This window comes from Miscanthus floridulus, chromosome 8, assembly GCF_019320115.1.
Source record: "Miscanthus floridulus cultivar M001 chromosome 8, ASM1932011v1, whole genome shotgun sequence".
NCBI lineage: Eukaryota > Viridiplantae > Streptophyta > Magnoliopsida > Poales > Poaceae > Miscanthus > Miscanthus floridulus.
The window spans coordinates 101,183,685-101,194,880 of record NC_089587.1 but is presented as its reverse complement, the minus strand read 5'-3'; the positions used below and the strand labels follow the sequence as shown (position 1 = coordinate 101,194,880).

The window sequence follows — 11,196 nt, the reverse complement described above, 5'->3', positions numbered from 1 at the left end:
CACACCTCTTGCAAGGGTTATCTTGCCAATGTTGTACTTGTCACTTGTTAGCATTCCAAATTGAGTCAAGTACTTGGGTTCACTAGCTCATGAACAAATTCATGTACTAACCACTAGATCGAGTAATCATTCAAACAATAGTGGTAGGCTATGAATTTAAGCATTTCATTTGTTATGCATGATCCTATGAAGCATGTACTATATGCACTAACCGCATACTAGTAAGGGATGAAATGATCATGCACATTACAATAATACCTTTGCTATGTTGGAGTAGAGGATAGTCACATAGATTCCAATTCATTACTCCAATAGCAATGCGAAGTCCAATTATAAGCTTGGTGAAGACCAATAGATACCATGTTGAATTTCATTCTTTGTGTTTTGCAAAAGAACCCCTAGACTAACTGGCTATTACACGGCGCCTCTGATCACTATTGCATGAGAGACGTGTTTAACATTAAGGACCTTACAACATGTTACCTTCACAATGGGGCGGTCCCCGGCATACCCGCGCGAGACGACATGGCACACCACGGCAACGGCGGTTACGCTGAGCGAGCTAGACCTGCTACGACAGGAATAAAGGGCCAACCATGATCTATGGCTAAACCCGCAAGCATGGATGGTGGCTGGAAACTCAGCGGCATATTGCCAGGAGCGGCAGCGGCGAGCGGCTAGCCGCAACGGCGGCGTGCTTGTTCCGACGAACCTACGCACTCTTAGAAGGGTAGAGGTGGTGGAGAAGCATCAGTAGCTCACCGTGGTGCACACTCCAATGATGGTTGAAACATGGGAGCGCTGGGCGGTCTAGCCACGTGCGACTAAGCGGGTGACGGCTCTCCAAGCATGGCACTGTCACATCACCGCACCCATGACAAGAAACCAAACCAACCTGTCATGAGAACCAGCTAGAGTGGATCAACGCGAGTCTAGAAACGGCACCAATTGGGTTCTTTCCCCATGGATTAAGACTTACCCCCAATCCACTAGCTGTGGCGGCGCCCATGGCCGGCGGCGAGCAAAACGCTAAATTGGCGGTCGATAGCGCTTGACCGGGCATGGGGAAGATGGGATGCCTAGTTGCCTTCTTATTCCACCTACTGGTATGAGGAATCGAACTGTGAAGCCCTGAGCTAGGCGAATTGGAGGGTAGAAAGGCAGAGCTCTAGCCATGGTCATGCCATGGAGAGTGCACCCAAGCGTGGGCGAGTGGATTAAGATGGGGTGGCTCCATTTGATGGTGGTAGCTCGAACACGTGCGCACTAGTGACGGTTCATGGGCTTGGCGTGACACGCTTGAATGGAGCAGCAAGACCTGAGCGGGGGCTCACCGGCATTGGCTAGCGGGCAAGGCAGGGAAACATCTCGTCACCACAGTGACCGGGGTCATCGACTTAGGCATAGCAGCAGCGGAACAAATCCAGAGACTCGACGCGGTAGGTAGGATGAAAGGTGGGGCAAACGCCACGACGGTAAGGTGGTGACAGCCATAGCTCCACCATGACCTGCACATGGCTCAGTGGCTGGCGTTGGTGCGTGCACACCATGGCGGGGTGACCAGACCGCTACCAGCCGGGTAGGGCCACGCAAGATCTCGGCGCAGCGCGGCACAGGCCTAGCGCACACATGGGCCAACGATCGTAGCTTGGTCGTGACGTGACCTTGGCGCCACCACGCTGTGCCCACGGTGACCGCGAACCCAGTCCGAACGGCTGCCTTAGGTGATGTGCACACATTTCAAAGCATAGCAAAAGTCACTAACGATCACAGTTGAGGTTCAACTAGCTCCCCTATCGTAAAGTCTTTATTGCCAACGACCTAGCAACGCCATCGCCATGACCAGAGGACCACCAAGGAAGGAGCTAGATGTATGCTAATTGGCCTCATCGCTCTGAACATCAGTTCGCGAATAGAGCACCAACAACACGACTTTGACATGTTTTAATGAGGTTCGGGCAATTTTTGCGAGGGTATCGTGACACCCAACACCACTATCACCTAAGCCATGCTCAAGTACTCACTTAGAGGCAACCAACAGTATGAGAACATGAAGTTAGTGTTTAAACAATTTGGTTAGAATTTGAGTGTCAAAACGACATTGTCTATTATCTTTTCCAGACTTAGAAGAGGGCAAGGTTCAGTTAGAACTAACAACCATTAGAACTTTTTGTTGCAATTTTTAATATGTCTAAACCTTATTAATTTCAACCAATGAATATTTCACTCAATAGCCCATACTACATACTAACCCATAGGAGCAAAATATTTAATCACCTTTTAACTATTGTGCTCAATATATTTTTTCAAAAATGACGTTCGTAACCTAAGTTCAATTTCTTGTCGATTCAACGCAAAGTTCTAGTTTAAATTTTGGATTCGATTTTTGAGCTCCCAAAACCCTAGTTAACAATATTCACTTTCCAAAATTAAAGTTGTATTCTTATCTACACTATCTGCTTATATTTTGATTTTGTTTATAGAAATTGTTTTTCGTTGCCTATCTGTTTTAACTTGTTAAAATTCAAAAACTCGTTCAGCTAGATTCTCCGAGGCCTTAACCTAGGTGCTAAGCAGGTTCATAACACCAAAGGTGTTACAACCTTCCCCCTTAAAACAATCTCGTCCCAAGATCCAAAACAAGAATCGAAAAGGGGGAAATACGATTACCTTCACAGATCTGAATTTACACGGAAGATTACATGGCTGCGGATAATAAACCACACAGAGATTTAGAGATACAAGATTAAGAGCAACCTAGTACAACCAAGGCTTAATCTAGTGTTTCAGATGTTCGAAAGGTATGTTGCAAATGTTTTATATGGATGTTGCAAAAGTTGATCGAGATGTTTCATATGTTGCAATGGCTATACACGTATGTTGTAAAAGTCTGTTCCAAATGTTTTATCTATTTTTTCAGACATAAATTGCAAGTGTGTTTTTCTGGATGTTGCATATGTTTCACACATGTTTACAAGTGTTTCAGCTGGATGTTGCATATGCTTGCAATGACTTTCAAGTGTTTCTCAGGTGTTTTGCAAGTGTTTCAGACGTATGTTATAAGTGTTTCATTTGCTTTGGACATATGTTGCAAGTGTTTCATATAGATATTGCAAAAATAGATCAAGTGCTGGACATGTTGCAATGTGTGTGATAAACAGAGGGGTGCAAGCGGTCCCTGCGTGCGGTCTAGCGGCGTGGGCGATGTCCGAACGGTGTGGGCCCCACGTGGGCGTGCGAAACACAGGAACGGGCATGGAGTGCAGGCGCAAGTGCGGAAATTAAAATGGAGTGCACCTCGGGCGTTCAGACGCGGATGTCCGCATGGACGTTCGGGCGCTGTCAATACCGTTTAACAAGAGATGAGACTAACCATGCAATTTGTTTGTTTGGGCCACCACTAAGTCCTTAATATATGCTCACTCTATCTGAAAAAAATATAATTCTAAAGTAATACCAAGTCAAACCATCTTAATTTTGAACCGATTTATAAAAAAAGTATCAATAAAAAAGTTGTATTAGATTCATCATGAAATATATTCGCATAGCATGTCTATTTCACTAAAATGACATTGTTTTTGTGATGGAGGTCGTACTTGTAAAAAGTAGGGATTAGCTATTCTTCAAGCGCCTAGTTTTTTCCTTCTTTTCAGGCGACAAACCCACACCGTTTGATGAGAAAGGAGCGGTTCAGATTAGACGCACACTGTTTCTCTTCCTCCTCATGCCCACACCAGCACACTTTCCCGCCGCCGCCGCGCCGCCCAATAACCGCCACTACCATGCTGACCCCGCCCTCCCCTAATCCCAATCCGCACACTATGTCTCTTCCTCTCACATCTGCACCAGCCCGTTCCCGCCGCCGACTTCCCTCGCCGCCCTGGCCAGCAGCTCCCCTGCCGCCCACCAAATGTCGCCATCGCACCGACTCCGCCCTCCCCTAATCCCAATCCTGCGAACTCGCTGTCGAGCCCTCGCCCCCGCTCACTGCCGACCAACCCACCACCACCGCCTGTCCGATCGGCCACCCCTAGCCCCCTCCTTTTTCTAAGGCCGTCGGAGATATGTGAAAGCCTCGTAGCCGCCTCGTCCATGTCACGCCAAAGAGGAGGAAGACACACGTGGCAAGGAGCAAGATGCACGCCATCTGAAATGTAGAAATTATGTAAAAACTAAGGTTGATTTTCGTGGCTCAGCACCAATTTATCTCGGCCATTGCCGCCCAACGTGCACCACACACTTTATTATACTGCATCATCAGCAACACGCCATTAAAAATATGAAGGCAGACCGTCAAGGCAGCCTCAGAGAGTGTCCACGTAGCCTCTATTGTCTCTTCCATATATGATTTATTTCTAGCGGTCCAGATGACAACTCCTCTAGCTTAGCGTCACACATGTCGTCCACCTCAAGAGTCTGGCAAGCATGCTCTATCGCTTCAAGGGGCCCACCATTTATTCTACCCAAGACATTTATTCTACCAACCAAGGGGCCCACCATTTATTCTACCCAAGACATTTATTCTACCAACCAAGAAAGCATTGACACTAACCTCTATTGGACGCATGCAAACTTGAAACAGGAACACACGCATGCATGCATTACAGCATTAGCACATACAATTAATTCACACACGCTCATGTCTTTGTCTTCTGAGTAATATCTCATGTGTGGCCGTGTCATTTGAGTAGTAATTTTGATGGTTGCATCGACATACATGATAATAAGTAATACTCCGTATGTGTTAAACCATGTGTGCCCAATTAAGTTAACTCTAGCTCTCACTATTTGTTGGGATAGTTACAGTAATGTGTATGGGTGACTGGTCCATTAGTACAGATATTCTATCTTTTTTTAGTGTATGGTGTAGTTACTCTACCATTTTTAGCGTAGTTACTCAACTTTTTTGAAAGGTAATTACTGTACCTTAGTCTAACCACTGCATTAGGAATTTGGATTAGTTGATTCAATGCCAACGATGTCTCTTTAGCAGATTAATCTTACTTGCTCCTTGTATAAGGCATGTTATTGATTTTGTTCTTTGCGTTAATACATGATGTTTTGGGCTGTTGTACGCCTGGTTAACTTAATTAACCAAACCTCATTTGTATGGCTGCAGTGATTAAAGGCATGCATGCATACTTGAGTGAGAGTGTGCATATGCATGTGCATGCATGCATGCATGCTGGAAACAGAGGCTCATTATTGCAGCGAAGTGAATACTCCCTCGCTACTAAAAAAATAAAGTTGGTTTTAGACAAGGCTTGAGTCTGGGAATATAAATCATGAATAACTTTTAAGTTGTTGATTTTAGAAATGTGAAAGCCGTATAAATAGATTTGTCTTAAAAAATACTTTCACAAAAATATACATATATCACTTTTTGATAAATATTTTTATAAAAACAAGGAGTTAAAGTAATACTTTGGAGACCATGTCGCTGTCCAAAATGACTTTATTTTTAAGTATGGTGGGAGTAGTTGAGACTGCTGGCATTAATGAGCTTCTTGCACCCAGCAATTGCAATAGACTAAAGTGTCTGTTGCACCTAGATATAGATAATCTTTTACCCATACAATGATGGTAAGAGAGACAAATTTGTTCGTAGAAAAAAAACTAATTGAATAAAATATGTCGTAAGTTATACGCAACAAAGCGCGGGTAGGATAAATTTGTTTGTATAAATAAAAAAGAAATTCGAATAAAATATGCGGTAAGTACGTTGCCCCGCGAAGCGCGGAAAAAAATGGCTAGTGATATATTATTGTCCACGAGCTAACAACATTGTCGCATAAAAACGTGCGCGCGCGCGCGCCGTGCGTCGGCCCTTCGTCTGGCCATCTCTATATACAGCGGAGGCAATCGCAGTTCCCACACCACCGCAATCCTCCGCAACCAGCTAGCCTACTACCGTCGTAGCCGCACGCGTCCTAGCTACTGTAGATAGGAAGCTTAAGGTTGCGCGTGTCTGTACCATCTTGCCATGGAGGACCAGGCGCGGGCGCCGCTGCTGCAGCCGCTCGGCGAGGCGGGCGGCGCGGCCACTACCACCAAGGGGCACGCGAGGCGGGCGGCGCTGGAGTGGTGGGTGGAGTCGAAGAAGCTCTGGCACATCGTCGGCCCGGCCATCTTCCAGCGGATCGCGCTGTACGGGATCAACGTCGTCACGCAGGCCTTCATCGGCCACCTCGGCGACCTCGAGCTCGCCGCCTTCTCCATCGCCGCCACCGTCGTCGCCGGCTTCAACTTCGGCTTTCTGGTAAGCGTCACCAGTCACCACCCGTTAGCTGCTGCCTCCTAATCATGTCGTTGCTATGCACGCACACACGCGGTGCACGCCCCCGCGCGCGCGCACGCATTCGTGGCTGCTGCTGCCTCACCGGTTCAGCTCCGCCCGAGCTAGACAGCGGAGCTTCCTGTCCTATATATGCTAGTTCCTTTCTGTTTCCGGAGCTGGAGGCAGGCAGATCACAATTTGTGAACAGCTTAACCAGCTAACAAGCAGTGCCGTCTGCCGCCGAGAGGAACTCGTCTTTGGAACTTCTATTGGACGATAGAGCATGGTAGAGTAGGTAAGAAGATCCACATCCAATGCCACTGAAATGTTTATTTATGCTAAACAAAAAAAAACATTGATATGGTCAACCAACACCTACTGGATGCATTTGGTTTGCAGATTGCAGAAATAGCTCTGAATATTCTTTTCAAGTTGTATACTCTACAATGTTAGTTTACCTCCAATCGGGCCGGTGGGATATCCTTCCATTTCAAATTTATTTCTTTCTATCTTTATTCTAAGTCAAATTTCTTTAGTTGTGATGATCCAGTTTATAGAAAATACAATAAACATCTACAACATCACACAAGATTGGGTTCACTATTATCGTATCAACTAATGATTGTGAATTAATAAAATCTTTTCTTTATAAAAAAATCAAACTAGATTCATTAGATTCACCGTACCATAAAATATATTTTGATATTGCATTCATTTCATAATCCAACTTGATCACAAGTTTAACTTAAGATAAAGCTGAACCAATTATGTTTTGGAACGGATCAAGTATTATATTTATAACAATAATATAATTGAGTCGTGTCGGATCCATGGACCCATGCATGCGGTAGTTGAGCTCTGATTTATAATGATCTTTGGGATGTGACGCGATTATACCATGATTGACTTTCAGGTTTATGTAACTAACAGCTAGCCGGGGCTATTTATTTGGCTTCCTGTAGCTGTTAATTAAAAACTGAATGAAGAAACACCAAGATTATTAACATCTTGCTGAGCATCGCTGTCGCAGTATCACCAGTTAATCTCTCCTTGTCTCCCAGTACCTTTCACTCATTATTTTTCACAAAGGATCTGTCAAGGTGACATTCAGCTGTTTTCGTCCCTCCTGTCAACCGAATTTTTTCCATGTATTTACAGTGTCGTCTAGCTATATTTACACTATCTTATTACTAGATTTACAATGATTTCTTCAGTGTAATTTATTGAATACGGTGGTGTAATTTGGAGATAATACAAATATAAGCCAAAATTTTCAGAAATACTTTTAAATTATTTTTATGAATTACAGATATCAGAGAAATATATTTTAAATTATTCACAATTTTTTCATAAATTTCAAAACAAAAATTCCCAAATTGTGGTGGGACCCACCTCCCCAACCTTATCCCTTCCCTTCCGTCGCCTATGCACTTCCCTTCCCTTCCGTTGAATGCGCACGCAAACAGAGTCCGGAGAAGAAGCGGCAACGGTGATCCCGCCTGGGGGCGGCCCTCCTCGTCGGTCTCCTCGTTGCCGGCCATCGGCCCTCCTCGTCGCCGGCCACCGGCCCCGCACCGCGCCCGCCATGGCCGGGGCCGCGAGCTCTGAGACTGGCCGCACCTGCTGCCTCGCTGGCCCTCGCTGACTGCGTGTGCCTCGCCTCCTGCTAGCCGTCCGCATAAGATCAGATGGCCCAAAAATCAGTTGATTGGAGATGCCAAATCAACCGGTCGAGGTTTAGCAATTATGTTCACAAAAAGGGTCCATATGGGCTGCTGAGATTGGATCTCTGGTGCATGGTGTTCCTTTTTATGTGGATAGTTGCTGTCGACGATAGACTGCCAAGTGATAAAAACGCATCTGCTGTGAGCTTCTGTCCAGGAACCGAATCCAACCCGGATGCGGTGCTCCAGATCATGATCAGGTCGCAGAAGACATACAAATAAAATGTCACCGTCTTCAATCATTACTCTACCATTTCGTCATGGCTCACGACATATGTGTAGTAGTTGTACAACATTTGGCTACTCGCAGTTACTAATGATTCTACTAATAATGCTGCGAGCACAGTAAAAATGAAAAACCCGTGCGTAATCACGGTAATAATAATAGTCTAACTTAACTATGCTGATGGCCTGATGCTGATGCTGATGCTGATGTTGTACGTAGCTGGGCATGGCGAGCGCGCTGGAGACGCTGTGCGGGCAGGCGTTCGGCGCGAAGAAGCACCACATGCTGGGCGTGTACCTGCAGCGGTCCTGGATCGTGCTGCTCATCTTCGCGGCGGCGCTGACGCCGACGTACATCTTCATGGAGGACCTGCTGCTGCTGATCGGGCAGACCCCGGAGCTGTCGCGCCTGGCGGGGCAGATGAGCGTGTGGCTGCTCCCGCAGCACTTCGCCATGGCGATGCTGCTCCCGCTCACGCGCTTCCTGCAGAGCCAGCTCAAGAACTGGGTCACCGCCATCACGGCCGCCGTCGCGCTGGCAATCCACGTCGTCGTCACCTACGTGGTCGTGCAGCGCCTCGAGTTCGGGATCGTCGGGGCCGTCGCCTCCGCGGACATGGCGTGGTGGCTCGTCGTGCTGGGCCAGTACGTCTACGTCGTCGGAGGCGGGTGCCCGCTGTCGTGGAAAGGCTTCACCATGGAGGCGTTCGCCGACTTCTGGGAGTTCATCAAGCTCTCCTCGGCGTCCGGAGTCATGCTCTGGTTCGTGCCGCCGTCGCCGTCCATTTCCTAGCTTAGTTTCTCTAGCCTTCTCTACTAGTGAGCTAGACGTAGCGTAGCGACGACATTACGCTTCATGATTTGCTCACCTGCATGCAGCTTGGAGAACTGGTACTACCGAGTGTTGGTGCTGCTGACAGGGTACCTGAAGAACGCTGAAATCGCTGTGGATGCACTCTCCATATGGTAACTGCGCACGGTGCTCATTAACGCAGAACGTAGTACTACGCCATTCACATCCAAATCAGTTTCCATGCATATCTAACAAGTGCATTGTGTATTGGTTGTTGATCCAAATGCAGTCAGACGATCAACGGATGGGAGATGATGATCCCGTTCGGCTTCTTAGCAGCAACCGGGTACGTACATGATCTGCATCTCTCTCTTTTTTTTTTAAGAACGAAAACATCAGTCAGTATACACTAGAAATAAACCACCGATCGATTTTGCATGGCATGGCAGGGTGCGAGTAGCAAATGAGCTGGGCGCAGGGAGCGGCAAAGGCGCCCGCTTCGCCATCGTGGTGTCCATCACGACGTCCGTGGTGATCGGCCTCGTCTTCTGGTGCCTCATCCTCTACTTCGACGACAAGATCGCGCTGCTCTTCACGTCCAGCGCGGTCGTGCTGGACGCCGTGCACCACCTGTCCGTGCTGCTCGCCTTCACCATCCTCCTCAACAGCGTGCAGCCCGTCCTCTCAGGCAAGCCGCTGAACCTGAGTACCTTACCTGAGGATCGCCTGCTTGCTTCCTTGTGATTCTCATGGTGAGTGAGACATGAGAAATGCTAACCCGGCCGGTCGGGCTCTGTTGCTTCTGCAGGGGTGGCCATTGGTTCAGGATGGCAAGCATTGGTCGCCTACGTGAACATCGGCAGCTACTACCTCATCGGAGTTCCCCTGGGTATCCTACTCGGTTGGCCGCTGCAGTTTGGAGTAGGGGTAATGATGCTATAAACAACATGTGCAATGCAGTAGTCCTGATCAACTTTGTGCATCAACTTTGGAATTTGGGCTGATCTTGACAGCTGATTTTCAGGGAATCTGGTCCGGCATGATCGGAGGGACCGCCGTTCAAACGATCATACTCGCCTACCTCACCGTCAAATGCGACTGGGATGAAGAGGTGGCGCACTGTACTCTCATCTTCTTTGGTTCTAGTGTTTCTGCATATATATTTGAGTTTCTTCCGTGTATTGACCGCATCGGTTTATTTGTTACTTGTGATTGCTACTTTATTTGCAGGCGAGGTTAGCCAGTATGAGAATGAAGAAATGGGCCGACGACTCGAAATAAACCTACTCCAACAATACTTCTGCACTTTGTTGTTAGCAGGCACAGGGAACCCTGAGGCTAAGATGACTTCTGGTAAAATTAAAATATGCATAGCTCTCTTGCTTAGAAGTTACTTATGTGAAAAAATGGAGTCAAAGCGCAACATGACTAAAGAAACAGTGTGGCTATGTATGTGCAGATGCAGCCGTGAATGTTCCGGCCTTCAACTACATTTGGCGGCTGAAGACCAGGTTTCTGAAGATTAGTGTACGGAACCTCCCATAGTGGAATTGTGTACCGCTAGAGGGATCACATAATTATATTTGTGATCCTTTCGTTCGCAGCATTGTCGTACCATAGTGGAATTGTGTACCGCTAGAGGGATCACATAATTATATTTGTGATCCTTTCGTTCGCAGCATTGTCGTAAGGATAATTTTTTCAATAATGTTTCAGGGTCAAAATATTGTGTCATTATTAAGCTAACCTCCTCCTCCTCCTTCTTGTCCTCCTCCTTATTCTTCTCCTCGCCTCCTTATTCTTCTCCTTCTCCTTCTCCTTCTCCTTTTCTCCTTCTTCTTATCCTTCTTCTCCTTCTCCTTCTCCTTATTCTCCTCCTCCTCCTCCTCCTCCTCCTCCTTCTTCTTCTTCTTCTTCTTCTTCTTCTTCTTCTTCTTCTTCTTCTTCTCCTTCTTCTTCTCCTTCTCTTATTATTGTTAAAACAAATGACATATAATGTATTGGTCTACCGAGCATGTATTTGTATCTAATATTAAAGAGAGTGAAGCATATAACTTGTTTTTTTACTTCCCAAACTATCTTTTTTGTCCTGTTTTTTTTTTTACTTTTTAAACTGCCCTCATAGCACCCTTTGTATCCAATATATGACTCAACTGCCCTTGCACACTCCGTATCGC

General features: G+C 46.6%; 1 protein-coding gene across 2 annotated transcripts; it reads left to right on the top strand.

Annotated features, from left to right (window-relative positions):
• Positions 1–5,803: 5,803 nt before the first annotated feature.
• Positions 5,804–10,754, top strand: LOC136477095 (protein DETOXIFICATION 27-like). Of its 2 annotated transcripts, none has more exons than XM_066475118.1 (9): positions 5,804–6,259; positions 8,447–8,988; positions 9,106–9,192; positions 9,309–9,365; positions 9,469–9,707; positions 9,828–9,946; positions 10,044–10,130; positions 10,250–10,372; positions 10,460–10,754. In XM_066475118.1, the coding sequence occupies exons 1-8, from the start codon at positions 5,984–5,986 to the stop codon at positions 10,298–10,300; spliced, it is 1,458 nt and encodes a 485-aa protein (XP_066331215.1). In that variant the 5' UTR covers positions 5,804–5,983; the 3' UTR covers positions 10,301–10,372; positions 10,460–10,754. The 2 variants fall into 2 exon arrangements, with proteins under 2 accessions (XP_066331215.1, XP_066331214.1); XM_066475117.1 differs by having other exon boundaries at positions 5,805–6,259; positions 10,479–10,749.
• The last annotated feature ends 442 nt before the right edge of the window (positions 10,755–11,196 follow it).